Raw genomic sequence first — 18,807 nt, 5'->3', positions numbered from 1 at the left:
GAATAAACAGGATAGATCACTACACATTCCTCCTTCTGGGGACTTGGTCCTGAGCTAGATGTCTTTTGGCCTGACCTCCATGGCTTTTCCAGACACGTTCTTTCCTCAACTCATTCATTTGACTGGCTGCCCCTGTCCATCCTCTCCACCCACCGGCACAGATACGCTCCCAACTCTTTCTCACGGAGCACACTCTCGGCCACCTCTGTTGTCAAGTTCTGGTTTTTGTTTGGGTTTTTTTGTTTGTTTTTTTTTTATTCTCCCCTTGCTGTGCCTTCCAGCTGACTTGTGCTTCCGCCTTCCCAGCTGCTCACACCCTTTCGCTGCCCCGGCCCCCACTAGAGGGCCGCCAACACACACTGCTCCACAGGCTGCTGCTGCATCACACCAGCCAGCGGCCACCGTCCCAAGGAGCCCAGAGGGGCACCGCACAGCTGGAGAGCTCAACTCTAAGGCCAATGTAATGATCAAACACACATAACATTTAGAAGAAATCAGGCTTCGTCTTTGCTGACTCGGCCACTGCAAACTCTGCAAGCACCCGTAACAAAAGCCTGACACATCAGATACACAGGAACTGGTAAAAAAATACATGTATGCATTTTGAAGACCTAGCCGATTTACAATGTGTGACATAAGCTCTCTGTAGGTCACAAATATTCTCAAAACCAGCAGGTACAAACTTTCTGTGGGGTGCCTGGAACCAAGAACCCAGGACCACTGCAGACCCTCAACGCATCAGTAACCTTTACGGCTTCCATCTGTGGTAACACCCTGGAAATAACTGGCTGTATGCCATCTACTGCTAAGACCACAAAATTATGTAGGCTTCAGTTTCAGGGTCTCATTCCTTTCCTTCCTTAACTGTATTGAACTCAGGTTCTCTGCACTCCAGTCAAAGAGAAGTCGCTAAGTGTTTCTCAAGTCAAAGCTCTGCAGTACTCTGCAGGCCTCTCCCATGCCCCCATCAGCTGCCTTTCACACCACTGACACGTTATTGTTTGAAATCTAGGCTGATATTGGCTTTCAGAAATCTCCTTCACCCCAAGACCCTTTCTACTTCTCTCTTTACACCTTCAGAATGTCCTTCCATAGAAGATCCTCTAACCCTGGCAAAGACCTAAGACAGTTTTTCCTTTCACATCTATCACTGCAGGGAGTGTGCCTTAGAAATACTGACCTAAAAGCCCATTTACTTGGAACAGGAAACCTAGATTTCATTCTGGGTTTTTTCTTCATTTTCTTGATTGCAAGAAACAAACGATTTGTTCCAAAACCACAGCTCCACTGAGGACTATACCCCTGTTCCAGACCTCTTTCCACTTTCAGCAACAGAAATTTCAGCTTTTCCCTATGCATGTGTCTAGTTGCCATTTCAGGCAAAACCCACTTCCAAATCCATGTCTCCCCCATGAACCTCTATCTGCAGCCTTCCCTCCGTCACTGTGAGAACTGCCACCAAACCTCTGCTCATAGCCACAATTCGTAAGTCATCATCCACTTGAGCTTAACTTAAATCCTCCCACCCTGGCTCTTTCTAAATCTTGCTTATTCTATGTTATCTATAAAATGTGGCCTTTCCTTCTCAACCACCTGCAGTCTTTTCATCCTGCTCTCTTATTTTGCCTGCATATTATTACAGCATCCTTCTCTTTAATTGTGACATAGGAAAACTTGCCAAGCTTACATTCAACTTGCAGAAGGATGCAGAAGGCACTGACAAAATCTTCTCTGCAGATGACAGCAAAAGAGAAAACAAAATTAAAGGGATGCAAACAAACCTATCTTCTCTCTGAAGACCTTTCCCAGCCTGTTTCTTATCCGTGTGAGTTGTCCCCGATCCCTTTGCCTGGGATTTCAGTCTGTGCACCCTGGCTGTTGAGTTTTCAAGTTTCCAGGTTTTCACGATCTCTGCATTTTTGCAAAAAGTAACCCCAAAAGCCATGCCCCCAATTATTTAGATGGCTTGTAGATATGGTGGTGTCACTCTTGCAACACTGTCTCACTCCTCTCATGTGTGCTGCTGTAAACAATCAACAGTTACAGGCTGTTACAGGCAGCAAAGCCATTTTCAGTTTGTGTTGTATAGCCCTTCCACAGCCGTGCCCTGGTCTTTTACACAATACTCATTTGCTTTGTTGAAAACCAAACACATCCAGGGCCAGCATATGCATAAAAAACTAACACTTGCAACTTTTTTATCACTTTGTAGGTTTATTCTTTCAAATACTACCTCCATATTTGGATTCTTGACTAAAATTTTTTATCTCACTTTATGCTTTTTCTGCTCAAGAAAATGTTAATGGAATTTCTACCTTAAATAAAAGCAAAAAAAGGACAGAACCAACACCCACACATATTTTGCACAAACCATTAGAGTACAAAATTTTTTACAATAGGATGGAAAGTACAACCAAATTTTTTTCAGAATATTATTATATTAAAAGTACAGCCCTAAATTTTTATAAACCTTGCAAAAAAGTGGTATTTTCTAACATTTCCAGGAGTCAGTTTAACTCTTGTTACTGTAGAAAGCACAATCAGAACCAAGCTCTCCTTATAGGCAATTGGAATGTTTTGAAAACTCCTCTCTTCTCCATAATTATACCACTCCAGATTGAGGCAAGTGGGATCTGACTGTTTGGAGTTTAGGTCTGTTTTTCAAAACTTTCAGTTACATTTCAGAATGCTTTCTGTTTTTAAGAAAGTGTTATTTAAAATGTGGCACCTCAAATAAGTTAATGCTGTAAAACCCCCGAGAATCAAAACAATTTTTACAGCATACTCCAAGGAGAAGATTATTAAACAGTATAAAGGTCCAAGATAAGCATAGGTTTTTTTCCTTAATATACTAATTTAGCACTCATTTAGGAGGCCTGTGATATATTTGCATCTTAGTTTAAATTCATGCAGTGTAGCATTTTCCCAGTCTAATGATTTAATCACTTAAAGCTTACCTATATGTCAAGAAAATTTTACTCTGTAGTTTTGAGTGTACTCTTCCCATAGGTATAAGCAACAGAACTAATGGGGTTCTCCTCTTCCAGGTAGTATATGTGGTTTTGTTGACAAGCAACAGACCTCAAAATTCCCTTGGGGGGAAAAATAAAATATGTCTTTTACTCACATAGCTATCACACATACAACTACTCAACTGGGCCAAATCCTTAGCTCAGGACAACACACACTAAGGCACATAGCATGAAAACACTATATACACAATCAATAAAATGGACCCAAATCCAAAAGACACGCAGATCTGGCAGGCTCTGCTGTACTTTCATGTCCCTAGCTCAAGGGTAGAGCTCACAAACCTGCAACTGGTTCTTTTGCTTCCCAAAAGCAAACAGAATTGGGAAGAAGCCCTCTCAATGCTTCCAGTTGAAGCTTTGTCACTGCATGCAAGGGAAATGAAAACTTGTGACGGTGAGGAAGAAAGTCAAGGGGAAGAAGAGTCTTCCCTTCCATGACCACCCTCGCCTTACAAATGTTTCCAGCTGTGAACTCCACATATTCTTCCCTGTGAAGTATGTGCCAAGACTGCAGATCTTAGTACAGCTGAAATTGGTAGCGCTTCTGGAGATAAGCAGAAGTCCTCGTAAAAGCTTCAAATTCTAAGGATCAAACGGCTAAAGTTGAATTTCTGTGAATTACACAGTTGGTAGTATATTGGATGCTTAAGTTGCTTTTTGAGTTTGGTTCTCAGAACCTGCTCCTACAATTGCTTTTGTGTAAAGCTGCAAAGATCTGTCTGAGCAGAGTCAGCCTCAGTAACAGATGTTAAGATTTCTTTCTCGCTTCTTCATCCTTACTCCACTCTACATGGTTTCCTGGCTTGTGTTTCCAGTAAGAAACTAGAAAAGTAAGTATTTGAAAACACAGACTTGTTTCTTCTCTATTTCTCACTCCTTTCCCCCCTGCAACATAATTAATCTATTTTTAAGCAATTACAGACAGTAGTAATGGTATAATCTTGCTGTTTCAATCTAAAATCAGTGGTAAGGGAAGAAAAGCAAGCCAATGGGATGCAGATAAACCTCTGAAAGACATGGGGAAGAGAAGGGGAACAAAGGGCAGCTAGGAAAAACAGGTCACAAACATCAGATCATCCTTAAGAGAAAAAAATATCCTCGAGGGGGATAAAAAAGTACCAGTGTCAAGTTGCAAGCCACTTTAGGCAATCTCTTGAACAAGCAAGCTGACACTTGTAAAATAATTATGTGAGCTCTGATATAACAAATGTGTGCATGATAAAAATGATAACTAAAGAAAGAATATTATATTAGGACTTTTTGCACTTGGTTCACATTGTGGTAGCAGCTTCCTTATGAAAACATTATCATAATAGGAAGTAGAACAACCAAGCAGAAAATACACTAGTTTGGCCATTATTTTGTTATTTGGCATACCAGCTCCCATTGTTGACTGGTCTTCAACTCTGCTCACAGCAGCAACTTTGGCTTTGAGACCTGTCAAGTGAAGATAGGCTACAAAAACTCCACAACCCATAAAGAGTAGTCCATGTTCCTTTCATTCACATAAATCACAGATTAAGGCTTCCAACAGAGTCTGGAATCAATCCTAAAGGTTTGTACATGCAGTTTCTCCCCCCGCACATTTTTCTTACATGGATTCAAGGCTCATGATCTGCACATTAGTCCTAAGACCAGTACCACAATTCTGGATCTTGATGCTGGCACAGAATAGATACGGTGTCCATGTTACAGTTGGTTGAACACAGTTGATTAGGACACCCCTTAATAAAAATTCACAAATCTCCAGAGAGATTTTTAAACACATTCCCATGTCATTTTTAGAAGCTTTGTGAGGAACAACCAAAAATCAGTCAGACCAACCAGCCTCAGCCCAACGTCCTGTCTCCAGAAGTGGCCAAAAGCAGACGACAAACCAAAAAATGCAAAAACAGGGCAAGCACATAGTGATACTGTCCCTTACACTGCCTAAGCTTGATGCTGATAGCTCATCTCAGCCTACGCTTTCCTTACAGAAAAAGCAAGGCTAACTGTTCTGCAGCAGGTCCTGCTACCCAATTACCTTCAAATCTACTTGCTCTACATTTTTTCTCCAGACATAGTGTCTTGCCCAGTATGGCAACAAAATGCAATTCCTAGGTGATCTTCGGTACCCTCTAAAGGAAGACTAAAGTGTCATTATCCAATTTTCACTTCTCTGGCACCAAGATCAGTTTAAAGAACAGGTGACACAGTTAGTAGTTCAGCAGTTTCAGATTTATGTTCCTTGTGAACTCCTGGTCATTATGCCTGCTGGGTTCTGGCAATCTTTCTTTCTCCTTCACCCACACCCTACAGCAGAGCAATAAATGGTCCACATCCCCAGATCTACTACCCACATCTCTCATTCAAAAGCAGAGTGCCCAGAGAGGTGGCTCAGATACTTGCCAGCTATTCACGTTACCTGAGAAGGGCACAAGTCCCAAAAGGTATAGCTGTCATTATGAGTGTACTCACTGTCAGTTAAGTATTTATGCCAATGAGATTAAAAAACAGTATGACAAAAAATGTTGTAAAATAATTTGAATGTGTAAAATATACACCAGGAAGACATCAAATTACAAAATGCTGCATCACAGTCTGATATCAAACATTTTTCTTTCAAGAAATTCTATCTTCAACGCTGTCGTGCTTTAACTGCAGCTGGCAACCAAGTACCATGCAGCTGCTCCCTCCCTCCCTCAGTGGGGTGGGGAGGAGAACTGGAAAAAGGTAAGCCCCATGGGTTGAGATAAGAACAATTTAGTAACTGAAATCAAGTAAAATATAATAATAATAATAACAATGATGATGGAAACAGAGATAACAGAGAGGAATAAAACTCAAGAAAAACGATGCACAATACAGCTGCTCACCACCCACTGGCCGATGCCCAGCCAGTCCCCAAGCAGCGACTGGCCCACTCCCAGCCAGCCCCCCCAGTTTATACACTCAGCATGATGTTCTACAGTATGGAACATCCCTTTGGCTAGTTTGGGTCAGCTCTCCTGGCCATGCTCCCTCCCAGCTTCTTGTGCTCACTGGCAGAGCATGGGAAACTGAAAAGTCCCTGACTTAGGGTAAGCTACTTGTCAACAACTAAAGCATCAGTGTGTTATTGACACTATTCTCATGATAAATCCAAAACAGAGCACAGTGCCAGCTACTAAGAAGAAAATTAACTCTATCTCAGATGAAACCAGGGCAGATGCATCCTGTCTTTCTCACTCTAAATTCAGAATTGATTTTAAGGAAAAAAAAATTATATTCATTAATGGGTTTTCTGGTCAATGTTTTACTTGCAAGTCTATAGAAACAAGAAACATACAGCATAGCTGACTTACTTCCTACCTTTTGATGAGAACACTAAGGATTTATTCCTCTTTACATTAAGCATAACTCCTCTTTACATTACTTATTCTTGTGTTTATGTAGAAGTTTAGAAGTACAATTGCTTAGAATTGGCTGGATTTCTATACCATAGTAATGTAAATAGTAATGTAAATAGTAATGTAAAATTTGAGAAACTGGCTGTGGCAAGGTATCTCTTCAACCTTAGTTTCTTATTCACAGATGCTGTTAATTTGTTACAAAAGGAGAAAATCCCACCAAACATTGAAAAAGCAAAGAACACTCTGTAGCATTTTTTCCTAATTAGGGGAGTCAGTCATGGCAAAAACCTAATGCATTGATTTCCACCAGTATTTTGGCTAGGTGTTCCTGCTCACAAAGCAGCAGGACACATAAATTAAGAGCATACCTTTCTCCACTGACTAGCTACAGCACCTCAAGGTCTACAGCAGTAGGAACCCTCCCCTACCCTCCAGGTACTCGGAACCTGAATAGGAAGAAGGACCTCACTCATGTCTAGTGATGCTCAGTGAATCACCAATAAGTAAAAATAAAACAAAAATCACAAAACTGTTGGCTTGAAGGGACCCCTGAAGGTCATCTAAGCCCTCCAAGTGGTGCTATCATAATGCTAGATCAGGTCAACCATGCCTTTGCCCCACCTCCCAGCCTGTACTGACAGGAAAGGAATTAAAATCCACAGGCTGGCCAAGTGCTTTAACTTCGGAGCTTCTGGGTAAGAGAAATATCCTGCATAACGTAGTCCTGATTTTTTTTCACTTCTTTCCCCTGCCTGTAATTTTGAGTAAATTCAGATCAAATTGGCCCTTTTATTTTAAACATGCAAATGAATTTCACTTTGAAGTACTTTCAAAAGTGAACATTGCACAGACCCCATGGATTCCTTCAGAGATACGAAAATTCAGTAACTCTCAGTATAACTATTATGGCAAGTTAAAAAATGATGGCTTCTTTTAATCCAACAACACACAGATTAAGAGACAGACTCATGTCACAAACAGCAAAATTTTTAGACCTCTGGAGAGAAAACCAATTACAGAATGCAGTCCCCAGTGACACTGGGTTTATTTTGAATACTGACTTTTCTAACAGAAGTTTCTCTGAAAGTGAATTTATTTTGTTAGCACACACATTTTATTTCACTAAGTATGCATGGCAAGTAAGTTATGCTAATGTCCTTTCAGTGTGAAGAGGCATGGAGAAAACAAACTTCCACACATCTGTCAAAGTAAATAAAATTTGCCCAAGACTTGTGGATCTTGGCACGGTGAGACCTCTTTCTGTAAATCCATTTGTCGTTACTGTCCATTCTCATCTTTGTAAGAGCAAGAGTCATGCACATTACTGGAGAATCCTGTCAAATGTCCTTACGCCAATCTTAGTGAAAAACAGAGCAACTAAAGCCTGAACAGTTTCAGAAATACATACACTGGTGTTTAGGAGAGAGCAAAATCCAAAACTATAGACATAGAAAGATTTAAATTTTTGTTTTATTTTCATCTTTGTATGTTTGGCTAGTCAAAAAAGCAACCAGTGTGGGATAGAAGCAAAGAGCCAAACAAAACTTTATGCTGCCATGTAACTTTATGATGAACCCACAGTTTCAATGCTGTACATCATCTTCTGTTTTCCTTAAGATAAGTTAACTAAACCTAGAAAAACTGAAGAGAAAGCAACAAGAATAATCATAGATATTCCAAGACATCTTCAGAGAACTAAAAATACTAGATTGCTTCTGCCAGGAAGAGAGATAACTAAGGAACACAGCAGGCATCTATGAAATCATGAATGGTGCAGAGCTGAATGAAGAATGACTCATCGATAGTCTTCACAATACAAGAAATATGATGCTTCCACTTAAATTATCAGGCCACTGGAAGAGGTGTTCAAAAAGCAGTTGAACAAAATTTACCAGAGGTAGGCTCGGCGTCACTGTGAAGTGCATCAGTAGCAACATAACCTCAATGCAGAAGCCCCTTATTTACAGGTTAAAAGAGGCACAGGGAGAGATCCTCCTCCATCTGCCCTCTTTTCTGTCTGTTGCATAAGGCTCTTTGCTCTTGCCCAAGAAAAGATAATAAAAGTGGCAGACCTATTGTTCCTGCCTATTGAAATTGATACAAGAAGATAAGAAGTGAGTTTCAATACTAGAAGATTCAGGTAGTATGATTATATGAGTATGAACGGAAACAGCTAGAACGTTAATTTGCAACAAGCTGCTAGCTAAATAATCCTGATCTTCCATCAGCTCTTGGTCTAGGCAATACTCATAACTTAGGAAGCATACTATTAGTCTGCCATTAAACAATAATTTTAAAAAGTAAAATTAACTTTGCCTTCCAAAAACTAAGAAAAAACATCTGGAACTTGTCTGCATATACCTGAGGTGCTGCCAGCTCAGCATTTGCTCTAAAGACTGTTCAGCTCCCTCCACCTTATGTAGAAGGTGCTGCCAAAACAAATTTCAGGTCCTACTTCTGTGCTGGGTTGTGGGGGCATACTTCCAGGGCTCTGCAATGTCAGCAGAAGTTTGCTGGAAGACATTTACCATATTTGAAATTCCTCCTGGAAATCAGCAAAGGAAGAAGTGAAATATTTTAATATGTGAATATTCAGGAGTTTTCCACCAATCTACTTCTACTAGAAAAGGGCAATCTGTCTCCTTAATCTTCATTCAATATACTGCTGGCTTTGGCTGCTGTTCGTTGGAGGACTTTTCAGCTCAGGGAGATTTTGACAAGAAACAGTGTGTTCTCAATTAATTTAACACTGCTGTTACAGTAGTAGATAACCTAATTGGTTTCTTACTGAAGGAGAAAATTTCAGTTGTCTTGGCTACCACTGTTTATCTAACATGAACAATACAGTTTTTTACTGAAAGTGAACAAATTAAGATTGAGCTGAATTCAAGGTCCTCCCTTGCCTTCAAACCCACTAAGATTATGCCTGTCAATAGCTGGAGAGCAGCCAGAAGCAGCACCCTCAAATACCAGTTTCCAGTTGCACACATAGGTATTATGGACTCCACTCCAAGGGTTAAAAGGTAGACAACTTTTTGACCCAAGGTACAAAATTTGTTTTTAGTCTACCATTTCTCCAGCACTATTCAATGCAGATGCTACCACCTGTCAGTATCAACTTTAAGCTGGAGTGGTTAGCAGGCTTCTTCTTCAGAGATGCACAATGGATGCCATCATCAAGAGTTTTGGCTTAGTACCACTTCCTCTTACTCCTTATCCCAGCTGGGCACAGCTGGAAAGAACTTCTTCCTGGTTCAGCAAGGTCTGTTTAGGCCTTCCTTTGCCAGCTACCATCAGGCACCTATGTATTATCTCAGCCTAAACCCAACTATATTTCTCCTGCTGGAACACAGAAAAGCAAAAAAAAACCAACCCAGGACAAAGAAATTCCGATGAGCACTAGTCACTTATTGAAGATTTCTGAATCACCTTTCACTTAGAAAAAACTCAGCTGTGAACTTTGATCTCCATTTTACAAAATAAGCTCTGGTAAAGAATAGTGTGTTCCTTGCTTTGTTTGAAGACATAATGTTCTCTCTTCCCTGCTCCTTCACACTGCCAGTGTTTTCTTCGCAGTTCTTCTGTCTTGATTGTGTGAGTCTGGGAACAGGCAGCTGGAGCCAACCAGTTTGGCCTTTTCATTAAATTTTTATTATCCACAAGATATGACTTAGAATTACATCTAGAAACTCTATTAAAAAAATAAACAAAACCCAACAAGTCCAAATTGCAAATACACAGTACAACCACCAATAAAACAAATTAAATCTTCCCAAGTTTTCAGGATACCAGATACATATGTGCATTTTTTTCCATTACAATCTAACATTGGCTCTAAAATCCAAACCTAGCATTTAAATATATGTCAAAATTAACTATTTTGCCATTGATCCTTTTATCAGAAACCCACAGGTAGAAGAATTATTCCCATAGGAGACCCCTACCATCTCGGGTATCACAAGTGATGCTCCCTCCAGTAACAAACAAAGCCTCCAGCTCAACACCACCTGTTCTTGTGCAGCTACAGATTATCAACATGAAAGTCTGAGCCATGTCTCCCACCAAACATTGTTCAGACAATGAAAATCAAAGCCAAACTCTCACCAAAATAAACAGCTTGGAGGCTTTCATGCGCACTGAATAATTCATGATCACGTTTCATTCAGTTTATGTTTCCATTTTAATACTGACAAAGCCACTGCAAATAATCTAGACAGCAGCAGTAGTGTCTGAATCTAAGATTCCAGCATTGACATGCAGACATCACCTGCTGGAACGTGCACAGTGCCTTGCCCACCAGTAAGTCATTGCCCTGGGTCTGGCTGGGATAGAGTTAACTTTCTTCTTAGCTGGTGCGGTGCTCTGTTTTGGATTTGGTGTGAGAACGATTTTGATAACACACTGATAACGTTTATACTAAAGTCAAGGACTTCTCTGTTTCTCAGGCCCTGCCAGGGACATTGGGAGGGGACACAGCCAGGACAGGTGACCCCAACTAGCGACAGGGATAGTGATAAAGCCCGGCTTCCCTGGGGATGGCCAAACACTTGACTGATGATGGGAAGTGGTGAGTGAATCCCTTGCTTTGCTTTGCCTGTGCACGTGGCTTTTGCTTTACTTGTTAATCTGTCTTTATCTCAGCCCTGGAGTTTTCTCACTTTTCCTCTTCCAATCCTCTTCCCCACCCCACCAGAGGGGAGCGAGGGAGCAGCTTACCGTGTGGCGCTTATTGCCAGCTGGGGTTAACCCATGGCAGTCACCTAACCGAGCCACACGGGTGTTAAGCAAAAACCAGGATTGTCACCCTCTGCATTTTGTCATTCAAGACTAAAGTGTGTGTGACGTTTGTCTCACCTATTTAGGCTATAAATCTCAGAGGCACAGATCATCTCTCCCTTTTGTAATACCTCCTATAATGGGGCACACAGGCTGACTGGTCCTATAAGCCCTACCCAAACACTGACAAAGAGTGAGGAAGAGTAGAAACAGTATTTATACCAGGTGGGTACAGTAGCACACTTGAAATGGTCAGAGGAAGGAGAAGCTTTGACCCAGAGGAACAGAGTAACATGTGTTAGATGTGTCTTAAGTATTCATACCTTGCAAAACTAAGAACTGCCCTGATAAACCTGGAAACTTGATTACCCAGTCTTGCAAACCTGAATGCAGTCACGTTGATTTCACTGCCCTTACTCTACTCATATAAATGCTGGTAGGATCAGCATCTTCTGTTAGGGTTTAACTTTTGCATACAGCTGCAGTCCAAATAAGCTCTGCAAGAGGATGGAGAGAAGGCACTGCATAGTCCTCCAGCTGTGGAGGACTGCTCTGCTACACCAGAACAATCATTACCTATGCAATAAGCAATAATCATTTTGGTATTGCTCATTGCTATTTACAGAGTGCGTGGGGAAATCATTAAAAGCTTTCTGGAAAAATACTTCTTTTGGACATATTATTCCAGTCTTAACAAGGAGAAGCACCACCAAATTAAGTGCCACTTCCCAGATCCAGCATTACAAGAGTCGTGCCAATGTTCTAGAGAGCTCTTACTACTACTCCAGTTTTTATGTACTGACATATGTTCAAACAGAACACAGTCATCTTAGTCCACCATTAGGATTGTGCCATCCACTACAAACACAATACTGAGAGGTTAAAAAAATTTACTGTTATATTCTCCACTGATAGCGAAACACAATTCTCTCCAAATGTCTCAGCACCTGATCTTCTCCCATGACTTCTGCATGTGCACAGTATGAAATTCCACACTCAAGAATTAAAAGCAAAAGTTCTGGGTGCTGAATGCAGTGTTAACTGCCACACTTTCTCTCCCCAAAGAATAGTTACAGCTTCCTATTTTCAATGCACCTTATGTTGCAGAAGCTAAATTCTGTGCACCACAGCCTCAGCTCAGTTTGATTTTATTTTACGAGCAGTATCACTGGAGACAAAAAGGGTTTATTGTACAGTTAAAGGTAGCATGGCTCAAATGCTCAGCATTTTGCAGAATTGAGCAACTATTAAGCAACAGGAACTATATACATATAATGAACTGTAGGGGAATACTAATCTCCTCTTCAAGAGATCACACGGACAGTTCACAACCTGACATTTTTCGAACTTTATCTATAAATCTTGTATCTGAAAGTCATAAAGGATTTTAGTGCCAACTCACCTTCAAAATTTTCATCAACAAAGCTTTTATAATGCCTGATCTCTTTATTTTAGTGGATTAGACTCAGTATCATATACAGCTCCACTGAAGAACTGCTTATGCATAAATTATTCACCATCTAGCACTGTAGTCCATGAAATTACAACAGAAAAATATATTGCTGGGGTTTTCTGTTATATATATCTCATATATCTCTTTATTTTACAACTGTCTTTGGATGGGCTCTGCAGAAGAATATGTTTTATTTCCCTTCAATATTGTACTTATTCACAAGTGCACATCACAATACAGAAAACAGGAACTTCTATAAATTTCTTGCTAAGTCACATTCAGTTTTCAAAGAACTTGAGAGATATTTGATTGACATAAACTGGGGGAGATGAGCTGCCAACAGAGCAGGGAAAGTGATCCGGGCAATCACAGGCCCTTTGTATTACCCCTCATTGTAAAAATCTGCCAGAGTTGTATGGAAGAATAAAGACATTTATATTGAACAGAAGATGCAATTCAGTATCATTTTACCAAACTTACTGCGTCAACCTAACGTAAGTGCTGATAAAAACATATAAAATAATAAAAGTGATTTTCTAGAGAAAGGAAATTTAATAAAACTGTCCTGTTCAAGACTGGTGAAAGGCATTTGTTGGGATGCCACAGGCAAAGCTATTAAAAAAGCTGCAGAAAATGGGGTGAATAAAAGAACTGCAAGGTTGGTACAGTAGCAGAGAACCTTGAGGGCAGGAGTCATAGAAATGGGCTAAAATGCAAACAATATGATAGTGCCACACTGCGTACTTATGTATGTTGCTATATGCTAGAAGCTTCTTAGCTGAATACAACAGAAAAAGCAGAGATGACAGGTTAGGGCCCTTGTCAGTCAAGTCAGGAGGACCAGAGGTAAACTATTTCAAGGCTCTGATGAAATTACAGGGGTTACAGAAGGTGGCTTCCTACAATTGCAGGGGCCAGCTCTTTGAGCTTTCCAGAAACTGCGTTTTACTTCACATTAACAAGTTAACATTAAAGTTTAAACGCTTCTCCAAAAGTAAATGAGAGAAGTCAGGCTGGGAGGCCTCCTAACAAAATACATCTGTAATGAAATGTCTGTAATTGTTACACTCATTGAACATACAAAGCCCATTTTTGGGCACATAAAACAGTCTGACTAGCTCACTGGTCTCATCTGCAGAAACCTTGTGATGAAGTGATAACACAGTATGGATGGCCAGATCCTCTGCACTGAGTAACACAACAGCCTCACTGATTATTTCAGTTATAGCACTGCAAATACATTAGTACTCTTCCTTACAGAATTTAGGCTCCAAGTCTTCCGATCCATATAACATTATTGGAACAAGAAATTTTCACATATGCAGCTCTTCTTGGGGAAATACCGCTTTTCCTTTTTAGACTGTTGTAGCAACATGAAGCTAACCATCTGTTCTATATTTAGCTGCCAGACACAGGTTATAACCACCTCAAGGCTGTTTTAGACTTCTCGTGAGTGCAATGACCCTGCAGAAATGTAAAGTCAAACTGGTGCTCTGTTTTTTCCAGTCAAGCTGGATGGTTCTAGTTGTGCACTTATATATTTTGCTAAGTCAGGCTTCAATGGAGGCCAGGATTGCAAACACGTAACAACAGGTACACTGGGTCAGATCAAGCCGCCAAACTACCATCATGTCTCTGAGAATGGTCAACACTGAGTAATACATACAAGACCAGGGCAAGCACACATGATATCTCCTGCATCCATTCCCCACCACAGGCCTCAGAGATTTCCAAAATACACAGAAGTCACTTTTGATTTATTAATCCTCAAAGGATCTCTCTTTCACTTATTTTTCCAGTGTCCCAGTGAACTCATGTTACAAGCTCCATGAAACACCACCTCCTTTTTGTATATACAGCTGTAAAGCAAGGCACAGTCTGACACGTTCTGTAATTTGCTGTCATTATTTTTTTCACAGAAACTGCCTACATCAGGTACAAATTACTCAGAACACTTTTACTAAATATAAAGCAAAGCCATTTTTAAGTCCTCAGGGTAGATAACGCCTTTTTTTCAAAGTTTGTATGAATCAGCATGTCCCTGAATCTACAGTTGTCGCAGACAACAGCTCTGATAACCTTTAAGGCAATGTAACAGTCAGCATAGTAAACTTGTCTTGCAGAGACATCTACTCTGAAATAGGGGTTTGCCCTATGTACACTGAAAAAAAGTGGCTTTGAGACACCATTTATGTGCATCTTTTCCAGTGATATTTTTTTTCCTCTACAGACACTGAGAATGCTGCTACTCAGATCCGAATTAGGGTAATTTGATTTTAGGGAGACCTTAGGAAAGGGGCCCTCCAAAAAGTTAGCAGTAAGACGAGAAAGAGAGTGAGAAAGAAGTCTTTTTGCTAGTGATGAGAACTGTAGGAAGTTTATAGAAGTGTGTGTTGTCGACCCATTTCAGCATCAATTTTTAAAAAAATGTGCAACAAATACATACCAAATGCTGGAAAGGGCCACTCCCCCATAGAAGTCCGAGTGCTGGTTATGCTTAACATTTCATGTTTTAGAAGTTTCTTGTGTTTTAATTCCCCTTGCAGCTTCCAGTAGAGAGGTATATATATTTGCAGATACAGTTCTGCCTATAAAAGTTCTAATGAAATACATTTGCATTAACTTTCATTTTTATATTTCACTTTATGAAGGCAGGCCAAACAAACATCCTTTGCCATTAAAAATAAAAATTCAAAAAAGTTATTACCTACTCTGGTATTTTAATTATAATCATGATGTATGCAGAAATATTTTCAAATTATTCAGTCACTGTTACCACATTTAAAATATGATCACCTCAAAACACCTACCATGAGTCAGGTAAGGAACATATATTTGGAAGTTTTCAGAGGATAACTAAAAGAACTCTACGCACAGTTCCCATTTTGCTCCAGAGTGGGATCTTCATCTCTGGATTGGGAGCTATCTTTTGACCCAAGGAGTCAGCTAGGAGCTTCCTCCCACTTGGCGACACTTAGAGAAACTGTGGTGGTGCAGGAATCCTCACTACAAAGCAGGAACTCTCTCTGCAGCCAGCCATCTCAGGGGAGGCAAAAGCCACACCATTAAAGACATCAGGCCATCTCAGAACTCAGGGCGCAGAAGTCTCAAACTGACTTTGCCTACATCAAATTAGAAAAAAGTTTACACATAATAAAGCTTATTATGTTGTAATTATCAATCATGTTATCACATTAAGAAAGTGAAAATATGATGTTAGAATAGAAGACTTGCCCATGTTCACAGGAAATAAGAACTATTCCTCCATTTCTCATGCATGCCAGTTACTTTACTCTGTTGCATGAGATATTTGCTATAAATTATAAAGAAATTTTACACAGGTTCAAGAAACTAGATTATACTATGAACACAGTAATTTCGCTGGTACTTACCACAAATTGTTTTATTATCCTTGGCAGACTACTGAAGATGCTGTGACTGTGTACAGAAATAGAGTAAGTACACTCTGCTTGGGAAGGATTTATAAGTGACCTCTACTGAAAAGACTAATTCTGAGAAAATGAAACAGCTGCAAGAGCATCTATCTTACTTAAGATGGCTTGGTTTAATGATTGTCTATGCTGCTGTTGAAAAGTAGACTACAGACACTTCTGTCTGAAATTACTACTTATCGCTGAAATGTGTACAGCATGAAGCAGTACAGAAGTCTCCATGAATTTTTATGTACAGCAGTACATACATGACTGACTGCCATTCACTTTACTTTTCTGTTGCTGACAGTAATATCAGGTAAGCATTTCATTCATATGCTTCCTCATATGACTAGGTTCTCCATGAAAAGAAACGGAACAACAGACCAAGTAACAGCCTACTAGTCCAATTTAAAACCTTGCTTGGCTTCTTTTGACTGATTCAGACTCAGATGCAAACCAAATCTGAAATCATATTTATTTAAAAATAACTTGCTAAATTCTTCATCTTGGTGCTCCACTTTATCTTTCCCTTCAAAGAAAATGGTTTTCCATTTCTGTATGTGCTCACTGAACACATTTGCAAGCATTGAACATATACAGGGAAGTCAAATCGAATCTGTAACAACACAAATTATGTTATGGCTGATGGTAAGACAAGTAAATAATCACTCATTTTATTTTTCACCCTGAATATTGATTTAACAGTGCAACCTCTACCAAAGATGCAAAATGCATCATTGCAAAAAGTAAAAAAATCAAGTCAGTTAGCAAATAAGAAGGAAGAGCAGCAGCAAGCACTGCAATCCCATTTGTGGAGCCACTGGGCCTTTGTATATCTTCATTGTTCAAGGCCACCTGCTTGTCCTTTATAATAGTGACACAGCTGAGGTGTTTAGGCACCTGGTCAAGCCCCTCAGTACAAGGCTGGTTGTGTCTCAGCAAGAGCTATGAGATCTTGGTCCTATGCTTTCAACCTCAAAAGCACACATCGTTGGGCTGTAGTTAGGTGTAGTCAGTGCAGACAGCTTCTCAAGTATCCAGCCTCCCAGCGCATGTTTTACAGCTGATGTTGCTGTAATCAGTATCCCTCAAGCTTTAGTAATTTAAAATTGGCTTAAAACTACTGTAGGCATCTCTAAGGTAATGTGTCTTTGGGCCTCTCAACTACATAATATTGTTGTCGATGTCAGCATTGCCAGACAGAAATTTTCCAGCTGGATCCTTCCAGCCACCAGAAAATTTTTATTTATTAGAAGTAAAGCCTTGTGAAGAAGCAGTAAATCAGGTGGACAATTTTATCAAAATACAAACAGAATCTGAGACTGACTACAGCAAGTTCTGACTTGAAATATTTTTCCAGAATTTTATCTTTGAAATATTTCTCTTGCTGAAGTGACAGTTCCAAATAAGCAGGGAATCCAATTCCCACTAGCTTCCCATCAGCATACAAGTCAGTTGCCAAGAAACTTTCTGAGCAGACAAGCAGGAGAAGTTTGGAAGGAGTTTAGAGAAAATGCACAGAAGACTTTCTTGTTTCATGCTTAATCCTGTGATAGGCAGCAACGAAAGTACTGTTTGAAGTCACACATCCATGCCATGATTTTTTCTTGTTCATGGCATACATGCTGGTAGCAGAAAAGATATGCCTCCTGTTGTCAGGTACTCATCAGATTTGATAGTACCTGGAACAGGCAGATAGAACTGCTCTCCTCCAGAGTGAGAAAAAAATGTAACTAATCATCAAAGAATGAATTAAAAGACTTGGCAGCAGGTGATGTGAACTGTGACTAAAAAGAACCAAGAGATCCACACATTTAAATGTGCCCTGCTTTGATCCCAGTCTCAGCAGTGGTAACAGCTCTGCAACTGGTCAAATGGGGGGAACGCCCACCAGTCAAAACTGGAGGGGAGTTACCGCCAGAGGAGGATGGCTCACGCACCCTGCAGACAAGCATACACCAAGTATGCATGCAAACATAGAAAAGGATTTCCCATTGGCCCAAGAAGGCAGACTACCCTCTTCAATGATCCCACGCTGAAAGAATGAGTGAAAAACAAAAATCCTGTATGAGAGAGAGTGGCAGGTCAACAAAAGGGAGTGGTGGCAAGAATCACTGCCAGCATCTCCAAGTCATGCAAATTTGGCAGGTTGCACCTATGTCACGGCACTACCTCCTTCACTCATCAAGAACTGTTGAACAGGCACCAGGAAGGATTAGGAGTGGGGCATTCTGTCATGGTTTAGCCCCAGCGAGCCGGTAAGTACCACGCAGCCACTCGCTCACCCAGCCTGCCCCCACCCCAGTGGGATGGGAAGAAGTATTGGAAAAAGGTAAAATCCATAGGTTGAGATAAGAACACTTTAATAATTGAAATAAAGTAATAATAATAATAACAACAACATTGTAATGAAAAGGAGAGAGAGAGAGGAATAAAACCCAAGGGAAAAAACAAGTGATGCACAATACAGCTGCTCACCACCCACTGGCCGATGCCCAGCCAGTCCCCAAGCAGCGATCGGCCCACTCCCAGCCAGCCCCCCCAGTTTATACACTCAGCATGATGTTCTACAGTATGGAACATCCCTTTGGCTAGTTTGGGTCAGCTCTCCTGGCCATGCTCTCTCCCCGCTTCTTGTGCTCACTGGCAGAGCATGGGAAACTGAAAAGTCCCTGACTTAGGGTAAGCACTACTTGTCAACAACTAAAGCATCAGTGCGTTATTGACACTATTCTCATGAT

The 18,807-nt window shown here is 40.4% G+C and overlaps 1 protein-coding gene across 1 annotated transcript in view; it reads right to left on the bottom strand.

The window, feature by feature from the left end:
• PDE8B (phosphodiesterase 8B) overlaps positions 1 to 18,807 on the bottom strand; it is a 79,571-nt gene that overhangs the window by 47,696 nt on the left and 13,068 nt on the right. Inside the window, exon 2 of the mRNA XM_055790315.1 lies at positions 160 to 205. Coding sequence (XP_055646290.1) covers positions 160 to 205 — 46 coding nt within the window. The remainder of the gene's footprint in view (positions 1 to 159; positions 206 to 18,807) is intronic.

This window comes from Falco peregrinus, chromosome Z, assembly GCF_023634155.1.
Source record: "Falco peregrinus isolate bFalPer1 chromosome Z, bFalPer1.pri, whole genome shotgun sequence".
Taxonomy (NCBI): Eukaryota; Metazoa; Chordata; class Aves; order Falconiformes; family Falconidae; genus Falco; species Falco peregrinus.
This window is presented reverse-complemented; position numbering and strand designations above follow the sequence as displayed.